This window comes from Odontesthes bonariensis, chromosome 8, assembly GCF_027942865.1.
Source record: "Odontesthes bonariensis isolate fOdoBon6 chromosome 8, fOdoBon6.hap1, whole genome shotgun sequence".
Lineage (NCBI taxonomy): Eukaryota > Metazoa > Chordata > Actinopteri > Atheriniformes > Atherinopsidae > Odontesthes > Odontesthes bonariensis.
Genome location: NC_134513.1, coordinates 228,834 through 250,251, shown reverse-complemented (window position 1 = coordinate 250,251; position 21,418 = coordinate 228,834). Strand labels below are relative to the sequence as shown.

The window sequence follows — 21,418 nt, the reverse complement described above, 5'->3', positions numbered from 1 at the left end:
AAACACCAGTAAATACCAGTAAACACCAGTAAACACCAGTAAACACCAGTAACAGTGACTTAAGGATCATTCTTTTGCTTCAGTAAACCATATTAAAACCAAAACTTCTCAACAGGCTTCATCATCATCTTCACTGTCAGCTGCACACAGCAAATCTAACGTTTCAATTTGAAATCATTTTTTCTGTACAAATGAGAGCAAAGAGGAAAATAAGCAAACACCCTCCTTCCCTCGTCCAGAAAACATGCCACATGACAGTTTTTTCACAAAGTCACAGGGAACACATCTTAATACTGTTGGGTGAACCGGGCCAAACCGAGGCCCGAGGCCCTGCCAAGGCCCAGCCGAGGCCCAGCCGAGGCCCTGCCGAGGCCCAGCCGAGGCCCAGCCGAGGCCCAGCGGAGGCCCAGCCGAGGCCCAGCCGAGGCCCCGCCGAGGCCCCGCCGAGGCCCAGCCGAGGCCCAGCCGAGGCCCTGCCGAGGCCCAGCCGAGGCCCAGCGGAGGCCCAGCGGAGGCCCAGCGGAGGCCCAGCCGAGGCCCTGCCGAGGCCCTGCCGAGGCCCAGCGGAGGCCCAGCGGAGGCCCAGCCGAGGCCCAGCCGAGGCCCCGCCGAGGCCCCGCCGAGGCCCAGCCGAGGCCCAGCGGAGGCCCAGCCGAGGCCCTGCCGAGGCCCTGCCGAGGCCCAGCCGAGGCCCAGCCGAGGCCCTGCCGAGGCCCAGCGGAGGCCCAGCGGAGGCCCAGCCGAGGCCCTGCCGAGGCCCTGATTCAGAAAAAGAAAAGAAGCAACATGCTGGAGTTTCCTGGCAGTTTGAAGGGATTTTAAGGAGTTCTTGTCGGCCTCACATGACTTCCCAACCATTCCCTCCCTCAGTGTTGGTCCCGCTGAACCACAAAGGTGGAAACAAAGTCGCCCGGGTTCCGTTTGCTTCTTTAACCCCTCGGACATCAGTCCACTCACATATAACCCCCCCAAAAAAACCAAAACATGTCCATCTGAAATGTTTAGGAGAACTGAGGATGGCAGATCCAGAGGAACCAAAAGCATCCAGTGTTACAGTCTGAACCTGGAACTGTTAGCACAACTCAAAGGGAAGCTCCAAGGAGAATAAGACATACATGTGTGCATGTGTAGATGAGCTTCTTTAAAGCCTGAAGAAGCTCAAAGAAGCTCAAAGAACAACGAGAACAACGAGAACAACGAGAACAACGAGAACATGAACTCGGATCACAGCGTCGACATCAACATCCGTTGACTTTAACTCAAAAGAAGCCGGAGAATCAAAGTCAGAGAACAGAAACCTGACTGAACTGTGCATGGCGTCTGGAGTTCGCATCACGTGCACACACACACACACACACACACACACACACACACACACACACACACACACACACACACACAGACAGTAGTTCAGTAGTTTAGCAGCAAAAAATTCAACTTCACCCCCAATAAATAAACAACTGATTCAACTCAGAGTCACTCGTTCAGAAGGTGTGTGTGTGTGTGTGTGCAGGTAAAGGGGCGGGGCATGTCGCTCCGGGGGAAAGGGGCGGGGCATGTCGCTCCGGGGGAAAGGGGCGGGGCATGTCGCTTCGGGGGGCGGGCTCATGCGAGAGGTTGGTGGGAGGAGTCGGTGAAGATCCAGAAACTTCAGAACAGCATGCTCTGCCTTCTGTTGATCTTGCCGTTTCCTGGGGGAACACAGGAAAAACTGCATTACCCACAATGCCTTAGGCCTCTGTTACGCTGGCCTGGAGGTCACCCTAACCCTAACCCTAACCCTGACCCATGAAGGGTTTAACATGACACCTTTGCATTGTGGGAACTGTAGTTGTCTGAGCTTCAGCTGTTTCTCAGCCCTTTTTATCCACCCACCTGACTCTGGGTACGAGGCGTTCCGGTAGCCCGGGTCCCTCTGCAGCTGCACCTCCTTTAATGTGAAGATGGACACACCTGAAACACAGGAAGCAGAGCTTCAGCCTCCACCTAACCCCGACGGGAGCAAACACCGACTCTGTTCTTACTCTCAGGCAGCGAGTAAACTCTGATCCCGAGCTGCCGGAAGTAGGAATGTTTCATCGCCTCTTCGGCTGAAGTCCTCGCCTTCGACTCGTACTGTGAGGACAGACAGGAAGAAGAATGACCTGCAGCTAAAGCGATGGCATTAGGAACAGGAAGCATGTGGAGCTCAGTGGCAGAACGGTGCCCCCTGCTGCCAACATGTGGTACTGCAGGACCTCAGCTTCATGTGTTCTGATGCTTTTATCATCAGAACACACATCTGGGGATTTTTATTAACCTCAGCAGGGTTAGGGCTTAAAACCCTAAAAAAAACACTCAATATTTTCGGTGAGGTGAGGTGCATTCTGGGAATTGTCAGATTTACTCACTCTGAGGAAAGCCAGCAGCAGCTCGATGCCCTCGCCATCCAGCCTGAAGAAGAAGAAGAAGAAGAAGCAGTTTAATGTCTGCCTGCGGGGGGGGGGGGGGGTTAGGGAGGAAGAGGGTCTGATTTGTTTTCTTGGAAGAATTAGTTCTGTATAAATTACTGTGTTAGGGTAAGTGGCAGGGAAAGGTTATATCAAGGGGGGTATTGGTTGTAGTTTGGTTTTTGAGAAAAATTATTTAAGTTATGAGGATTAATTAATTATTTTTTCCCCCCGAGAACCAAGTCTCGGCAGGTTGTAATATGAAAAGTAGAAAAATATATGTGGGTAAAAAGTATCCACAAGAATTGGAAATGTCAAAGAATAAAAAGTGGAAAATATAAACCTGTAAGAGTGGACCCGGCCCCCGGTGTAAAAAATGTAGAAAACAGGGTTGTTGGGGGGGTTTGTTTCGAAAAGGGTAGAAGGAGGATTGTTCCAGAGACTAGGGTGAAACCATATTCCTGTCCAGGTGTTCAGGTGTATTTGAATTTCAAGCATCCATTTAATCTGTATTTGGATCCATTTCCATGGTTTGTTAGCGTCGAAGTAAGTGAATTAGCCCCTGCCTGTTTTTATTTTTCTATTTTGTGGTCCTGGGTTAGGCTGGGTTAGGGTTGGTTAGGGTGGGTTAGGGTTGGTTAGGCTGGGTTCGGGTGGGTTAGGCTGGGTTAGGGTTGGTTAGGGTTGGTTCGGGTTGGTTAGGCTGGGTTCGGGTTGGTTAGGGTGGGTTAGGGTTAGTTAGGCTGGGTTAGGGTTCGGGTTGGTTAGGGTGGGTTAGGGTTGGTTAGGGTGGGTTCAGGTTGGTTAGGGTGGGTTAGGGTTGGTTAGGGTGGGTTCGGGTTGGTTAGGGTGGGTTCGGGTTGGTTAGGGTGGGTTCAGGTTGGTTAGGGTGGGTTAGGGTTCGGGTTGGTTAGGGTGGGTTAGGGTTCGGGTTGGTTAGGGTGGGTTCAGGTGGGTTAGGGTGGGTTAGGGTTGGTTAGGGTGGGTTCAGGTTGGTTAGGGTGGGTTAGGGTTCGGGTTGGTTAGGGTGGGTTCGGGTTGGTTAGGGTGGGTTCAGGTTGGTTAGGGTGGGTTAGGGTTCGGGTTGGTTAGGGTGGGTTCGGGTTGGTTAGGGTGGGTTAGGGTTCGGGTTGGTTAGGGTGGGTTAAGGCTGATTCATACTCGGCGCAAACGTTCTGGCTCGAGAACCATTAATGACGTCATCGAAAGCGCCAGCCCCTTCACAGTTCCTTCAGCTCATAAGCGCAGTTTGCGCCGAGTATGCGTCACATTTGCAGTTCTCTCCAGACCAGCGGGCGTCACTGTTGAGGAAACAAGCTGAAAAGCATACGAAGAAAGCATACACAATGCCACCTGTGGTGTCACGTCAGCAGAGGCTGGCACATCTGATGCGGAATGAATTTACTCTGGGTGTAGAACTGTATATGTATCTCAGAGCTAAGCGGCTGCGGCAAAAACAGAAGAGAAGGTGGAATGTTCGTCCTTTGCAACAAGACGAACTTTGTCAAACGTTGTCCCAGTGTAACTTCATAGATGTGTCGTACAGATGTTTGTAGAGGCGCATCCTCTCGGTCACCGTGGTCTCTGCAGTGTTCATTTTTTCTTTTTCTTGGTCAGCTGTTTCTGGTGGAGCGCGCGCGAAGTCAGAAAAAAAGTTGTGTGCGCGCCCTTGCGCCGCGCGAGGATTTTCTAGCTTGCGACGGGGGGCGTGGCGGAATTTTGGGACACGTGACCGTTTGCGCCATTTGCGACCAGCTAGTATGAGCGAGGTTGCGCCGAGTATGAATCAGCCTTTAGGGTTGGTTAGGGTGGGTTAGGGTTGGTTAGGGTTGGTTAGGGTTGGTTAGGGTTAGGGTGGGTTCAGGTTGGTTAGGGTGGGTTAGGGTTCGGGTTGGTTAGGGTGGGTTAGGGTTGGTTCAGGTTGGTTAGGGTGGGTTCAGGTTGGTTAGGGTGGGTTCGGGTTGGTTAGGGTTGGTTAGGGTGGGTTAGGGTTAGTTAGGCTGGGTTAGGGTTAGGCAGGAAGGAAACCACACACTAGGCGCAGTACCTGGGGGCGTGGTTGATCAGCGGCTGCGGCTTGTATTTTGGGAAGTTGTAGGATTTGAACTCTTCGATGGAGGAGATTCCCGGCCAGTTTTCCTCGGCGGGCGTGCCTGCGGTCACACAGTCACAGCGGATCAGACACGGTCAGGGTTTGTGGGTAAATACCTGTGTGGGATACTCACCCAGCAGCCTGAAGATCAGGTGGAGCTCGTCCTCCACGGTGGAGCCCGGGAACAAAGGCCGACCTGCAGCCATCTCATAGAATATACAGCCGACACCCCTGGAGACACACAGACCCATGAATGGTAACTACCCTGATACCCCCTGAGGCTGTGTTCCTCTGCCCCCGTTGCCCCGTGGAGAGCCTTCGTACCACATGTCGATCTGAGTGGAGTACTCTGAGGAGCCCAGCAGGACGTCAGGAGGCCGGTACCACAGCGTCACCACCTCGTTGGAGTACGTTTTGGTCGGGACAGACTTGGCCCTCGCCAGACCTGCACACACAAATTTATAGTTCAAATATCTCAAACACCTCACACCAGAAGTTTTACTGCCCCAGAGAGTACCTGCCCCGGGCTCCTCTTACCAAAATCAGCCAGCTTTAGTTCCCCTTTCTCGTTGATGAGAAGGTTCTGAGGCTTCAGGTCCCTGTGGAGGACTTTCCTCTTATGACAATATGAAAGCCCTCGCAGGATCTGGAACAGGAAGATCTGGAAAAGCATGTTTAGATGGTTTCTAACACACAATGAGCCTGAACCCTGAACCCTAACCCAAGCTGAAGCATGGTCCAACATACATATAAATGCAGAATATAAGGTCAATGTTGGGTCTGAGCACAGCAGTAAACTGGTGCTGCTGGTCTCACCTTCACATTGTGCATGCTCATGATGTTTCCACAGTCGTCCATGTACTGCTTCAGATCTTTGTCCTGCAGGCAGAGAGGACGCCGTCACAAACAGACTAGACTTTACAACAACAACCAGGAGCTAAAGCTGAAAGTTACCAGGTACTCAAAGACCAGCGTCAGGCTCTTGTCCGTGTGCACGATGTCGTGTAAGGTCACGATGTTGGCGTGCTTCAGGTCCTTCAGTAAAGACACTACAGAGACAGATGTTTATGAAAGCAGAGCATATGCAGGGTGTTTACATCACAGCACAAACTGCAGATTAAACACACCAAACCGATATGAAGCTGCTCAGCTGGGCCTGATTCGCCTCCAGAGGTAAAGTTTAAAGGTTAAAGGTTAAAGGTTCAGCTGGTTGTAAACAAAGCCTCAGTAAGCGAGCACCTTCTCTGATGGCGGTGCACGGCGCTCCTTCCTCGTGCTCCAGCCGAATCTCCTTCAGTGCCACCAGGTTGTCGGTAAGCTTGCTGCGTCCTTTGAACACCGTGGCGTACGTTCCCTGCAGGCAAAGCGAGGGAGGTTAGGGTGTGATGGACATTGCTGCGGTTATCGGTGAGTCAGGAAGTTTAAGGTGTCCTCACCTCTCCAAGCTTGTCCAGTTTAATGTACGTCTCCAACTTCCCAAAACCGATTTCAGACTGCGGAGGAGTCAAAGGAAGAAGTCAGAATCACGCATTAAAAAAAGTTACTGTTCCACTAGTTAGACAGGGTTTAGGGCTATGTTTAAACCTAAACATGATAACCAGCCATGTTTAAACCTAAACCTAAACATGATAACCAGCCATGTTTAAACCTAAACATGAACATGATAACCAGCCATGTTTAAACCTAAACATGAACATGATAACCAGCCATGTTTAAACCTAAACATGAACCTGATAACCAGCCATGTTTAAACCTAAACCTGATAAACAGCCATGTTTAAACCTAAACATGAACATGATGAACAGCCATGTTTAAACCTAAACATGAACATGATAAACAGCCATGTTTAAACCTAAACATGAACATGATAAACAGCCATGTTTAAACCTAAACATGAACATGATAAACAGCCATGTTTAAACCTAAACATGAGCATGATAAACAGCCATGTTTAAACCTAAACATGAATATGATAAACAGCCATGTTTAAACCTAAACGTGAACATGATAACCAGCCATGTTTAAACCTAAACATGAACATGATAACCAGCTATGTTTAAACCTAAACATGAACATGATAACCAGCCATGTTTAAACCTAAACCTAAACATGATAAACAGCCATGTTTAAACCTAAACATGAACATGATAACCAGCTATGTTTAAACCTAAACATGAACATGATAAACAGCCATGTTTAAACCTAAACATGAACATGATAACCAGCCATGTTTAAACCTAAACCTAAACATGATAAACAGCCATGTTTAAACCTAAACATGAACATGATAACCAGCCATGTTTAAACCTAAACATGATAACCAGCCATGTTTAAACCTAAACATGATAACCAGCCATGTTTAAACCTAAACATGATAACCAGCCATGTTTAAACCTAAACATGAACATGATAACCAGCCATGTTTAAACCTAAACATGAACATGATAACCAGCCATGTTCAAACCTAAACATGAACATGATAAACAGCCATATTTAAACCTAAACATGAACATGATAACCAGCCATGTTTAAACCTAAACATGAACATGATAACCAGCCATGTTTAAACCTAAACATGATAACCAGCCATGTTTAAACCTAAACATGATAACCAGCCATGTTTAAACCTAAACATGAACATGATAACCAGCCATATTTAAACCTAAACATGATAACCAGCCATGTTTAAACCTAAACATGAACATGATAACCAGCCATGTTTAAACCTAAACATGATAACCAGCCATGTTTAAACCTAAACATGAACATGATAACCAGCCATGTTTAAACCTAAACATGATAACCAGCCATGTTTAAACCTAAACATGAACATGATAACCAGCCATGTTTAAACCTAAACATGAACATGATAACCAGCCATGTTTAAACCTAAACATGAACATGATAACCAGCCATGTTTAAACCTAAACATGAACATGATAACCAGCCATGTTTAAACCTAAACCTAAACATGATAACCAGCCATGTTTAAACCTAAACATGAACATGATAACCAGCCATGTTTAAACCTAAACATGATAACCAGCCATGTTTATACCTAAACATGAACATGATAACCAGCCATATTTAAACCTAAACATGAACATGATAACCAGCCATGTTTAAACCTAAACATGAACATGATAACCAGCCATGTTTAAACCTAAACATGAACATGATAACCAGCCATGTTTAAACCTAAACATGATAACCAGCCATGTTTAAACCTAAACATGAACATGATAACCAGCCATGTTTAAACCTAAACATGATAACCAGCCATGTTTAAACCTAAACATGATAAACAGCCATGTTTAAACCTAAACATGAACATGATAACCAGCCATGTTTAAACCTAAACATGAACATGATAACCAGCCATATTTAAACCTAAACATGAACATGATAACCAGCCATGTTTAAACCTAAACATGAACATGATAACCAGCCATGTTTAAACCTAAACATGAACATGATAACCAGCCATGTTTAAACCTAAACATGAACATGATAACCAGCCATGTTTAAACCTAAACATGATAACCAGCCATGTTTAAACCTAAACATGAACATGATAACCAGCCATGTTTAAACCTAAACATGAACATGATAACCAGCCATGTTTAAACCTAAACATGAACATGATAAACAGCCATGTTTAAACCTAAACATGATAAACAGCCATGTTTAAACCTAAACATGAACATGATAACCAGCCATGTTTAAACCTAAACATGATAACCAGCCATATTTAAACCTAAACATGAACATGATAACCAGCCATGTTTAAACCTAAACATGATAACCAGCCATGTTTAAACCTAAACATGATAAACAGCCATGTTTAAACCTAAACATGAACATGATAACCAGCCATGTTTAAACCTAAACATGATAAACAGCCATGTTTAAACCTAAACATGAACATGATAACCAGCCATGTTTAAACCTAAACATGAACATGATAACCAGCCATATTTAAACCTAAACATGAACATGATAACCAGCCATGTTTAAACCTAAACATGATAACCAGCCATATTTAAACCTAAACATGAACATGATAACCAGCCATGTTTAAACCTAAACCTAAACATGATAAACAGCCATGTTTAAACCTAAACATGAACATGATAACCAGCCATATTTAAACCTAAACATGAACATGATAACCAGCCATGTTTAAACCTAAACCTAAACATGATAACCAGCCATGTTTAAACCTAAACATGATAACCAGCCATGTTTAAACCTAAACATGATAAACAGCCATGTTTAAACCTAAACCTAAACATGATAACCAGCCATGTTTAAACCTAAACATGAACATGATAACCAGCCATGTTTAAACCTAAACATGAACATGATAAACAGCCATGTTTAAACCTAAACCTAAACATGATAACCAGCCATATTTAAACCTAAACATGAACATGATAACCAGCCATGTTTAAACCTAAACATGAACATGATAACCAGCCATGTTTAAACCTAAACATGATAAACAGCCATGTTTAAACCTAAACATGAACATGATAACCAGCCATGTTTAAACCTAAACATGATAACCAGCAATGTTTAAACCTAAACATGAACATGATAACCAGCCATATTTAAACCTAAACATGAACATGATAACCAGCCATGTTTAAACCTAAACATGATAACCAGCAATGTTTAAACCTAAACATGAACATGATAACCAGCCATGTTTAAACCTAAACATGAACATGATAAACAGCCATGTTTAAACCTAAACCTAAACATGATAACCAGCCATATTTAAACCTAAACATGAACATGATAACCAGCCATGTTTAAACCTAAACCTAAACATGATAAACAGCCATGTTTAAACCTAAACATGAACATGATAACCAGCCATATTTAAACCTAAACATGAACATGATAACCAGCCATGTTTAAACCTAAACCTAAACATGATAACCAGCCATGTTTAAACCTAAACATGATAACCAGCCATGTTTAAACCTAAACATGATAACCAGCCATGTTTAAACCTAAACATGAACATGATAACCAGCCATGTTTAAACCTAAACATGATAACCAGCCATGTTTAAACCTAAACATGAACATGATAACCAGCCATGTTTAAACCTAAACATGATAACCAGCCATGTTTAAACCTAAACATGATAAACAGCCATGTTTAAACCTAAACATGAACATGATAACCAGCCATGTTTAAACCTAAACATGAACATGATAACCAGCCATATTTAAACCTAAACATGAACATGATAATCAGCCATGTTTAAACCTAAACATGAACATGATAACCAGCCATGTTTAAACCTAAACATGAACATGATAACCAGCCATGTTTAAACCTAAACATGAACATGATAACCAGCCATGTTTAAACCTAAACATGATAACCAGCCATGTTTAAACCTAAACATGAACATGATAACCAGCCATGTTTAAACCTAAACATGAACATGATAACCAGCCATGTTTAAACCTAAACATGAACATGATAAACAGCCATGTTTAAACCTAAACATGATAAACAGCCATGTTTAAACCTAAACATGAACATGATAACCAGCCATGTTTAAACCTAAACATGATAACCAGCCATATTTAAACCTAAACATGAACATGATAACCAGCCATGTTTAAACCTAAACATGATAACCAGCCATGTTTAAACCTAAACATGATAAACAGCCATGTTTAAACCTAAACATGAACATGATAACCAGCCATGTTTAAACCTAAACATGATAAACAGCCATGTTTAAACCTAAACATGAACATGATAACCAGCCATGTTTAAACCTAAACATGAACATGATAACCAGCCATATTTAAACCTAAACATGAACATGATAACCAGCCATGTTTAAACCTAAACATGATAACCAGCCATATTTAAACCTAAACATGAACATGATAACCAGCCATGTTTAAACCTAAACCTAAACATGATAAACAGCCATGTTTAAACCTAAACATGAACATGATAACCAGCCATATTTAAACCTAAACATGAACATGATAACCAGCCATGTTTAAACCTAAACCTAAACATGATAACCAGCCATGTTTAAACCTAAACATGATAACCAGCCATGTTTAAACCTAAACATGATAAACAGCCATGTTTAAACCTAAACCTAAACATGATAACCAGCCATGTTTAAACCTAAACATGAACATGATAACCAGCCATGTTTAAACCTAAACATGAACATGATAAACAGCCATGTTTAAACCTAAACCTAAACATGATAACCAGCCATATTTAAACCTAAACATGAACATGATAACCAGCCATGTTTAAACCTAAACATGAACATGATAACCAGCCATGTTTAAACCTAAACATGATAAACAGCCATGTTTAAACCTAAACATGAACATGATAACCAGCCATGTTTAAACCTAAACATGATAACCAGCAATGTTTAAACCTAAACATGAACATGATAACCAGCCATATTTAAACCTAAACATGAACATGATAACCAGCCATGTTTAAACCTAAACATGATAACCAGCAATGTTTAAACCTAAACATGAACATGATAACCAGCCATGTTTAAACCTAAACATGAACATGATAAACAGCCATGTTTAAACCTAAACCTAAACATGATAACCAGCCATATTTAAACCTAAACATGAACATGATAACCAGCCATGTTTAAACCTAAACCTAAACATGATAAACAGCCATGTTTAAACCTAAACATGAACATGATAACCAGCCATATTTAAACCTAAACATGAACATGATAACCAGCCATGTTTAAACCTAAACCTAAACATGATAACCAGCCATGTTTAAACCTAAACATGATAACCAGCCATGTTTAAACCTAAACATGATAAACAGCCATGTTTAAACCTAAACATGAACATGATAACCAGCCATGTTTAAACCTAAACATGATAAACAGCCATGTTTAAACCTAAACATGATAAACAGCCATGTTTAAACCTAAACCTAAACATGATAACCAGCCATGTTTAAACCTAAACATGAACATGATAACCAGCCATATTTAAACCTAAACATGAACATGATAACCAGCCATGTTTAAACCTAAACATGATAAACAGCCATGTTTAAACCTAAACATGAACATGATAACCAGCCATGTTTAAACCTAAACATGAACATGATAACCAGCCATGTTTAAACCTAAACATGAACATGATAACCAGCCATGTTTAAACCTAAAAATGAACATGATAAACAGCCATGTTTAAACCTAAACATGAACATGATAACCAGCCATGTTTAAACCTAAATATGAACATGATAACCAGCCATGTTTAAACCTAAACATGATAACCAGCCACGTTTAAACCTAAACATGATAACCAGCCATGTTTAAACCTAAACATGAACATGATAACCAGCCATGTTTAAACCTAAACATGAACATGATAACCAGCCATGTTTAAACCTAAACATGAACATGATAAACAGCCATGTTTAAACCTAAACATGAACATGATAACCAGCCATGTTTAAACCTAAACATGAACATGATAACCAGCCATGTTTAAACCTAAACATGAACATGATAACCAGCCATGTTTAAACCTAAACATGAACATGATAACCAGCCATGTTTAAACCTAAACATGATAACCAGCCATGTTTAAACCTAAACCTAAACATGATAAACAGCCATGTTTAAACCTAAACATGAACATGATAACCAGCCATGTTTAAACCTAAACATGAACATGATAACCAGCCATGTTTAAACCTAAACATGATAACCAGCCATGTTTAAACCTAAACATGAACATGATAACCAGCCATGTTTAAACCTAAACATGATAACCAGCCATGTTTAAACCTAAACATGAACATGATAACCAGCCATGTTTAAACCTAAACATGATAACCAGCCATGTTTAAACCTAAACATGAACATGATAACCAGCCATGTTTAAACCTAAACATGAACATGATAACCAGCCATGTTTAAACCTAAACATGATAACCAGCCATGTTTAAACCTAAACATGATAAACAGCCATGTTTAAACCTAAACATGAACATGATAACCAGCCATGTTTAAACCTAAACATGAACATGATAACCAGCCATATTTAAACCTAAACATGAACATGATAACCAGCCATGTTTAAACCTAAACATGATAAACAGCCATGTTTAAACCTAAACCTAAACATGATAACCAGCCATGTTTAAACCTAAACATGAACATGATAACCAGCCATGTTTAAACCTAAACATGAACATGATAACCAGCCATGTTTAAACCTAAACATGATAAACAGCCATGTTTAAACCTAAACCTAAACATGATAACCAGCCATGTTTAAACCTAAACATGAACATGATAACCAGCCATGTTTAAACCTAAACATGAACATGATAAACAGCCATGTTTAAACCTAAACCTAAACATGATAACCAGCCATATTTAAACCTAAACATGAACATGATAACCAGCCATGTTTAAACCTAAACATGAACATGATAACCAGCCATGTTTAAACCTAAACATGATAACCAGCAATGTTTAAACCTAAACATGAACATGATAACCAGCCATATTTAAACCTAAACATGAACATGATAACCAGCCATGTTTAAACCTAAACATGATAACCAGCAATGTTTAAACCTAAACATGAACATGATAACCAGCCATGTTTAAACCTAAACATGAACATGATGAACAGCCATGTTTAAACCTAAACCTAAACATGATAACCAGCCATATTTAAACCTAAACATGAACATGATAACCAGCCATGTTTAAACCTAAACATGATAACCAGCAATGTTTAAACCTAAACATGAACATGATAACCAGCCATGTTTAAACCTAAACATGAACATGATAACCAGCCATGTTTAAACCTAAACATGAACATGATAACCAGCCATGTTTAAACCTAAACATGATAAACAGCCATGTTTAAACCTAAACATGAACATGATAACCAGCCATATTTAAACCTAAACATGAACATGATAACCAGCCATGTTTAAACCTAAACATGATAAACAGCCATGTTTAAACCTAAACATGAACATGATAAACAGCCATGTTTAAACCTAAACCTAAACATGATAACCAGCCATATTTAAACATAAACATGAACATGATAACCAGCCATGTTTAAACCTAAACCTAAACATGATAAACAGCCATGTTTAAACCTAAACATGAACATGATAACCAGCCATATTTAAACCTAAACATGAACATGATAACCAGCCATGTTTAAACCTAAACCTAAACATGATAAACAGCCATGTTTAAACCTAAACATGAACATGATAAACAGCCATGTTTAAACCTAAACATGATAAACAGCCATGTTTAAACCTAAACCTAAACATGATAACCAGCCATGTTTAAACCTAAACATGAACATGATAACCAGCCATGTTTAAACCTAAACATGAACATGATAAACAGCCATGTTTAAACCTAAACCTAAACATGTTAACGAGCCATGTTTAAACCTAAACATGAACATGATAACCAGCCATGTTTAAACCTAAACATGATAACCAGCCATGTTTAAACCTAAACATGAACATGATAACCAGCCATGTTTAAACCTAAACATGATAACCAGCCATGTTTAAACCTAAACATGAACATGATAACCAGCCATGTTTAAACCTAAACATGATAACCAGCCATGTTTAAACCTAAACATGATAACCAGCCATGTTTAAACCTAAACATGAACATGATAACCAGCCATGTTTAAACCTAAACATGATAACCAGCCATGTTTAAACCTAAACATGATAACCAGCCATGTTTAAACCTAAACATGAACATGATAACCAGCCATGTTTAAACCTAAACATGAACATGATAACCAGCCATATTTAAACCTAAACATGAACATGATAACCAGCCATGTTTAAACCTAAACCTAAACATGATAAACAGCCATGTTTAAACCTAAACATGAACATGATAACCAGCCATATTTAAACCTAAACATGAACATGATAACCAGCCATGTTTAAACCTAAACCTAAACATGATAACCAGCCATGTTTAAACCTAAACATGAACATGATAACCAGCCATATTTAAACCTAAACATGAACATGATAACCAGCCATGTTTAAACCTGAACATGAACATGATAACCAGCCATGTTTAAACCTAAACATGATAACCAGCCATGTTTAAACCTAAACATGAACATGATAACCAGCCATGTTTAAACCTAAACATGATAACCAGCCATGTTTAAACCTAAACATGAACATGATAACCAGCCATGTTTAAACCTAAACATGAACATGATAACCAGCCATGTTTAAACCTAAACATGATAAACAGCCATGTTTAAACCTAAACATGAACATGATAAACAGCCATGTTTAAACCTAAACCTAAACATGATAACCAGCCATATTTAAACCTAAACATGAACATGATAACCAGCCATGTTTAAACCTAAACCTAAACATGATAAACAGCCATGTTTAAACCTAAACATGAACATGATAACCAGCCATGTTTAAACCTAAACCTAAACATGATAACCAGCCATGTTTAAACCTAAACATGAACATGATAACCAGCCATGTTTAAACCTAAACATGATAACCAGCCATGTTTAAACCTAAACATGAACATGATAACCAGCCATGTTTAAACCTAAACATGATAACCAGCCATGTTTAAACCTAAACATGAACATGATAACCAGCCATGTTTAAACCTAAACATGATAACCAGCCATGTTTAAACCTAAACATGATAAACAGCCATGTTTAAACCTAAACATGAACATGATAAACAGCAATGTTTAAACCTGAACCTAAACATGATAACCAGCCATATTTAAACATAAACATGAACATGATAACCAGCCATGTTTAAACCTAAACCTAAACATGATAAACAGCCATGTTTAAACCTAAACATGAACATGATAACCAGCCATATTTAAACCTAAACATGAACATGATAACCAGCCATGTTTAAACCTAAACCTAAACATGATAACCAGCCATGTTTAAACCTAAACATGAACATGATAACCAGCCATGTTTAAACCTAAACATGATAAACAGCCATGTTTAAACCTAAACCTAAACATGATAACCAGCCATGTTTAAACCTAAACATGAACATGATAACCAGCCATGTTTAAACCTAAACATGAACATGATAACCAGCCATGTTTAAACCTAAACCTAAACATGATAACCAGCCATGTTTAAACCTAAACATGAACATGATAACCAGACATGTTTAAACCTAAACATGATAAACAGCCATGTTTAAACCTAAACCTAAACATGATAACCAGCCATGTTTAAACCTAAACATGAACATGATAACCAGCCATGTTTAAACCTAAACATGAACATGATAAACAGCCATGTTTAAACCTAAACATGATAAACAGCCATGTTTAAACCTAAACATGATAAACAGCCATGTTTAAACCTAAACATGATAACCAGCCATGTTTAAACCTAAACATGATAACCAGCCATGTTTAAACCTAAACATGAACATGATAACCAGCCATGTTTAAACCTAAACCTGAACATGATAACCAGCCATGTTTAAACCTAAACATGAACATGATAACCAGCCATGTTTAAACCTAAACATGAACATGATAACCAGCCATGTTTAAACCTAAACATGATAACCAGCCATGTTTAAACCTAAACATGAACATGATAACCAGCCATGTTTAAACCTAAACATGAACATGATAACCAGCCATGTTTAAACCTAAACATGATAAACAGCCATGTTTAAACCTAAACATGAACATGATAAACAGCCATGTTTAAACCTAAACCTAAACATGATAACCAGCCATATTTAAACCTAAACATGAACATGATAACCAGCCATGTTTAAACCTAAACCTAAACATGATAAACAGCCATGTTTAAACCTAAACATGAACATGATAACCAGCCATGTTTAAACCTAAACCTAAACATGATAACCAGCCATGTTTAAACCTAAACATGAACATGATAACCAGCCATGTTTAAACCTAAACATGATAACCAGCCATGTTTAAACCTAAACATGAACATGATAACCAGCCATGTTTAAACCTAAACATGATAACCAGCCATGTTTAAACCTAAACATGAACATGATAACCAGCCATGTTTAAACCTAAACATGATAACCAGCCATGTTTAAACCTAAACATGATAAACAGCCATGTTTAAACCTAAACATGAACATGATAAACAGCAATGTTTAAACCTGAACCTAAACATGATAACCAGCCATATTTAAACATAAACATGAACATGATAACCAGCCATGTTTAAACCTAAACCTAAACATGATAAACAGCCATGTTTAAACCTAAACATGAACATGATAACCAGCCATATTTAAACCTAAACATGAACATGATAACCAGCCATGTTTAAACCTAAACCTAAACATGATAACCAGCCATGTTTAAACCTAAACATGAACATGATAACCAGCCATGTTTAAACCTAAACATGATAAACAGCCATGTTTAAACCTAAACCTAAACATGATAACCAGCCATGTTTAAACCTAAACATGAACATGATAACCAGCCATGTTTAAACCTAAACATGAACATGATAACCAGCCATGTTTAAACCTAAACCTAAACATGATAACCAGCCATGTTTAAACCTAAACATGAACATGATAACCAGACATGTTTAAACCTAAACATGATAAACAGCCATGTTTAAACCTAAACCTAAACATGATAACCAGCCATGTTTAAACCTAAACATGAACATGATAACCAGCCATGTTTAAACCTAAACATGAACATGATAAACAGCCATGTTTAAACCTAAACATGATAAACAGCCATGTTTAAACCTAAACATGATAAACAGCCATGTTTAAACCTAAACATGATAACCAGCCATGTTTAAACCTAAACATGATAACCAGCCATGTTTAAACCTAAACATGAACATGATAACCAGCCATGTTTAAACCTAAACCTGAACATGATAACCAGCCATGTTTAAACCTAAACATGAACATGATAACCAGCCATGTTTAAACCTAAACATGAACATGATAACCAGCCATGTTTAAACCTAAACATGATAACCAGCCATGTTTAAACCTAAACATGAACATGATAACCAGCCATGTTTAAACCTAAACATGAACATGATAACCAGCCATGTTTAAACCTAAACATGATAAACAGCCATGTTTAAACCTAAACATGAACATGATAATCAGCCATATTTAAACCTAAACATGAACATGATAACCAGCCATGTTTAAACCTAAACATGATAAACAGCCATGTTTAAACCTAAACATGAACATGATAAACAGCCATGTTTAAACCTAAACCTAAACATGATAACCAGCCATATTTAAACATAAACATGAACATGATAACCAGCCATGTTTAAACCTAAACCTAAACATGATAAACAGCCATGTTTAAACCTAAACATGAACATGATAACCAGCCATATTTAAACCTAAACATGAACATGATAACCAGCCATGTTTAAACCTAAACCTAAACATGATAAACAGCCATGTTTAAACCTAAACATGAACATGATAAACAGCCATGTTTAAACCTAAACATGATAAACAGCCATGTTTAAACCTAAACCTAAACATGATAACCAGCCATGTTTAAACCTAAACATGAACATGATAACCAGCCATGTTTAAACCTAAACATGAACATGATAAACAGCCATGTTTAAACCTAAACCTAAACATGTTAACGAGCCATGTTTAAACCTAAACATGAACATGATAACCAGCCATGTTTAAACCTAAACATGATAACCAGCCATGTTTAAACCTAAACCTAAACATGATAACCAGCCATGTTTAAACCTAAACATGATAACCAGCCATGTTTAAACCTAAACATGAACATGATAACCAGCCATGTTTAAACCTAAACCTGATAACCAGCCATGTTTAAACCTAAACATGAACATGATAACCAGCCATGTTTAAACCTAAACATGAACATGATAAACAGCCATGTTTAAACCTAAACATGATAAACAGCCATGTTTAAACCTAAACATGATAACCAGCCATGTTTAAACCTAAACATGATAACCAGCCATGTTTAAACCTAAACATGAACATGATAACCAGCCATGTTTAAACCTAAACCTGAACATGATAACCAGCCATGTTTAAACCTAAACATGAACATGATAACAAGCCATGTTTAAACCTAAACATGAACATGATAACCAGCCATGTTTAAACCTAAACATGATAACCAGCCATGTTTAAACCTAAACATGAACATGATAACCAGCCATGTTTAAACCTAAACATGAACACGATAACCAGCCATGTTTAAACCTAAACATGATAAACAGCCATGTTTAAACCTAAACATGAACATGATAACCAGCCATATTTAAACCTAAACATGAACATGATAACCAGCCATGTTTAAACCTAAACATGATAAACAGCCATGTTTAAACCTAAACATGAACATGATAAACAGCCATGTTTAAACCTAAACCTAAACATGATAACCAGCCATATTTAAACATAAACATGAACATGATAACCAGCCATGTTTAAACCTAAACATGAACATGATAACCAGCCATGTTTAAACCTAAACATGATAAACAGCCATGTTTAAACCTAAACCTAAACATGATAACCAGCCATGTTTAAACCTAAACATGAACATGATAACCAGCCATGTTTAAACCTAAACATGAACATGATAAACAGCCATGTTTAAACCTAAACCTAAACATGATAACCAGCCATGTTTAAACCTAAACATGAACATGATAACCAGCCATGTTTAAACCTAAACATGATAAACAGCCATGTTTAAACCTAAACATGAACATGATAACCAGCCATGTTTAAACCTAAACATGAACATGATAACCAGCCATGTTTAAACCTAAACATGATAACCAGCAATGTTTAAACCTAAACATGAACATGATAACCAGCCATGTTTAAACCTAAACATGAACATGATAAACAGCCATGTTTAAACCTAAACCTAAACATGATAAACAGCCATGTTTAAACCTAAACATGAACATGATAACCAGCCATATTTAAACCTAAACATGAACATGATAACCAGCCATATTTAAACCTAAACATGAACATGATAACCAGCCATGTTTAAACCTAAACATGAACATGATAACCAGCCATATTTAAACCTAAACATGAACATGATAACCAGCCATGTTTAAACCTAAACCTAAACATGATAAACAGCCATGTTTAAACCTAAACATGAACATGATAACCAGCCATGTTTAAACCTAAACATGAACATGATAAACAGCCATGTTTAAACCTAAACATGAACATGATAACCAGCCATGTTTAAACCTAAACATGAACATGATAACCAGCCATGTTTAAACCTAAACCTAAACATGATAACCAGCCATGTTAAAACCTAAACATGAACATGATAAACAGCCATGTTTAAACCTAAACATGAACATGATAACCAGCCATGTTTAAACCTAAACATGAACATGATAACCAGCCATGTTTAAACCTAAACATGAACATGATAACCAGCCATGTTTAAACCTAAACCTAAACATGATAACCAGCCATGTTTAAACCTAAACATGAACATAATAACCAGCCATGTTTAAACCTAAACCTATACATGATAACCAGCCATGTTTAAACCTAAACATGAACATGATAACCAGCCATGTTTAAACCTAAACATGAACATGATAACCAGCCATGTTTAAACCTAAACCTAAACATGATAAACAGTCATGTTTAAACCTAAACATGAACATGATAACCAGCCATGTTTAAACCTAAACCTAAACATGATAACCAGCCATGTTTAAACCTAAACCTAAACATGATAAACAGTCATGTTTAAACCTAAACATGAACATGATAACCAGCCATGTTTAAACCTAAACATGAACATGATAAACAGCCATGTTTAAACCTAAACCTAAACATGATAACCAGCCATATTTAAACCTAAACATGAACATGATAACCAGCCATGTTTAAACCTAAACATGAACATGATAAACAGCCATGTTTAAACCTAAACCTAAACATGATAACCAGCCATATTTAAACCTAAACATGAACATGATAACCAGCCATGTTTAAACCTAAACATGAACATGATAACCAGCCATGTTTAAACCTAAACATGATAAACAGCCATGTTTAAACCTAAACATGAACATGATAACCAGCCATGTTTAAACCTAAACATGAACATGATAACCAGCCATGTTTAAACCTAAACATGAACATGATAACCAGCCATGTTTAAACCTAAACATGATAACCAGCCATGTTTAAACCTAAACATGATAACCAGCCATGTTTAAACCTAAACATGAACATGATAACCAGCCATGTTTAAACCTAAACATGATAACCAGCCATGTTTAAACCTAAACATGATAACCAGCCATGTTTAAACCTAAACATGAACATGATAACCAGCCATGTTTAAACCTAAACATGAACATGATAAATAGCCATGTTTAAACCTAAACATGATAACCAGCCATGTTTAAACCTAAACATGAACATGATAACCAGCCATGTTTAAACCTAAACATGAACATGATAAATAGCCATGTTTAAACCTAAACATGAACATGATAAATAGCCATGTTTAAACCTAAACATGATAAACAGCCATGTTTAAACCTAAACATGATAACCAGCCATGTTTAAACCTAAACATGAACATGATAACCAGCCATGTTTAAACCTAAACATGAACATGATAAACAGCCATGTTTAAACCTAAACATGATAAACAGCCATGTTTAAACCTAAACATGATAACCAGCCATGTTTAAACCTAAACATGATAACCAGCCATGTTTAAACCTAAACATGAACATG

The 21,418-nt window shown here is 38.6% G+C and overlaps 1 protein-coding gene across 1 annotated transcript in view; it reads right to left on the bottom strand.

Annotated features, from left to right (window-relative positions):
• Positions 1-656: 656 nt before the first annotated feature.
• The window catches only part of cdk17 (cyclin dependent kinase 17), a 46,011-nt gene continuing 25,249 nt past the window's right edge, over positions 657-21,418 (bottom strand). The window contains exons 6-17 of the mRNA XM_075471249.1: positions 5,958-6,014; positions 5,761-5,875; positions 5,476-5,570; positions 5,338-5,400; positions 5,059-5,182; positions 4,846-4,966; positions 4,655-4,752; positions 4,477-4,582; positions 2,391-2,433; positions 2,025-2,115; positions 1,876-1,953; positions 657-1,691 (exon numbers count right to left, since the gene is read on the bottom strand). Of these exons, the coding sequence (XP_075327364.1) occupies positions 1,651-1,691; positions 1,876-1,953; positions 2,025-2,115; positions 2,391-2,433; positions 4,477-4,582; positions 4,655-4,752; positions 4,846-4,966; positions 5,059-5,182; positions 5,338-5,400; positions 5,476-5,570; positions 5,761-5,875; positions 5,958-6,014 (1,032 nt within the window). The 3' untranslated portion in view covers positions 657-1,650. The remainder of the gene's footprint in view (positions 1,692-1,875; positions 1,954-2,024; positions 2,116-2,390; positions 2,434-4,476; positions 4,583-4,654; positions 4,753-4,845; positions 4,967-5,058; positions 5,183-5,337; positions 5,401-5,475; positions 5,571-5,760; positions 5,876-5,957; positions 6,015-21,418) is intronic.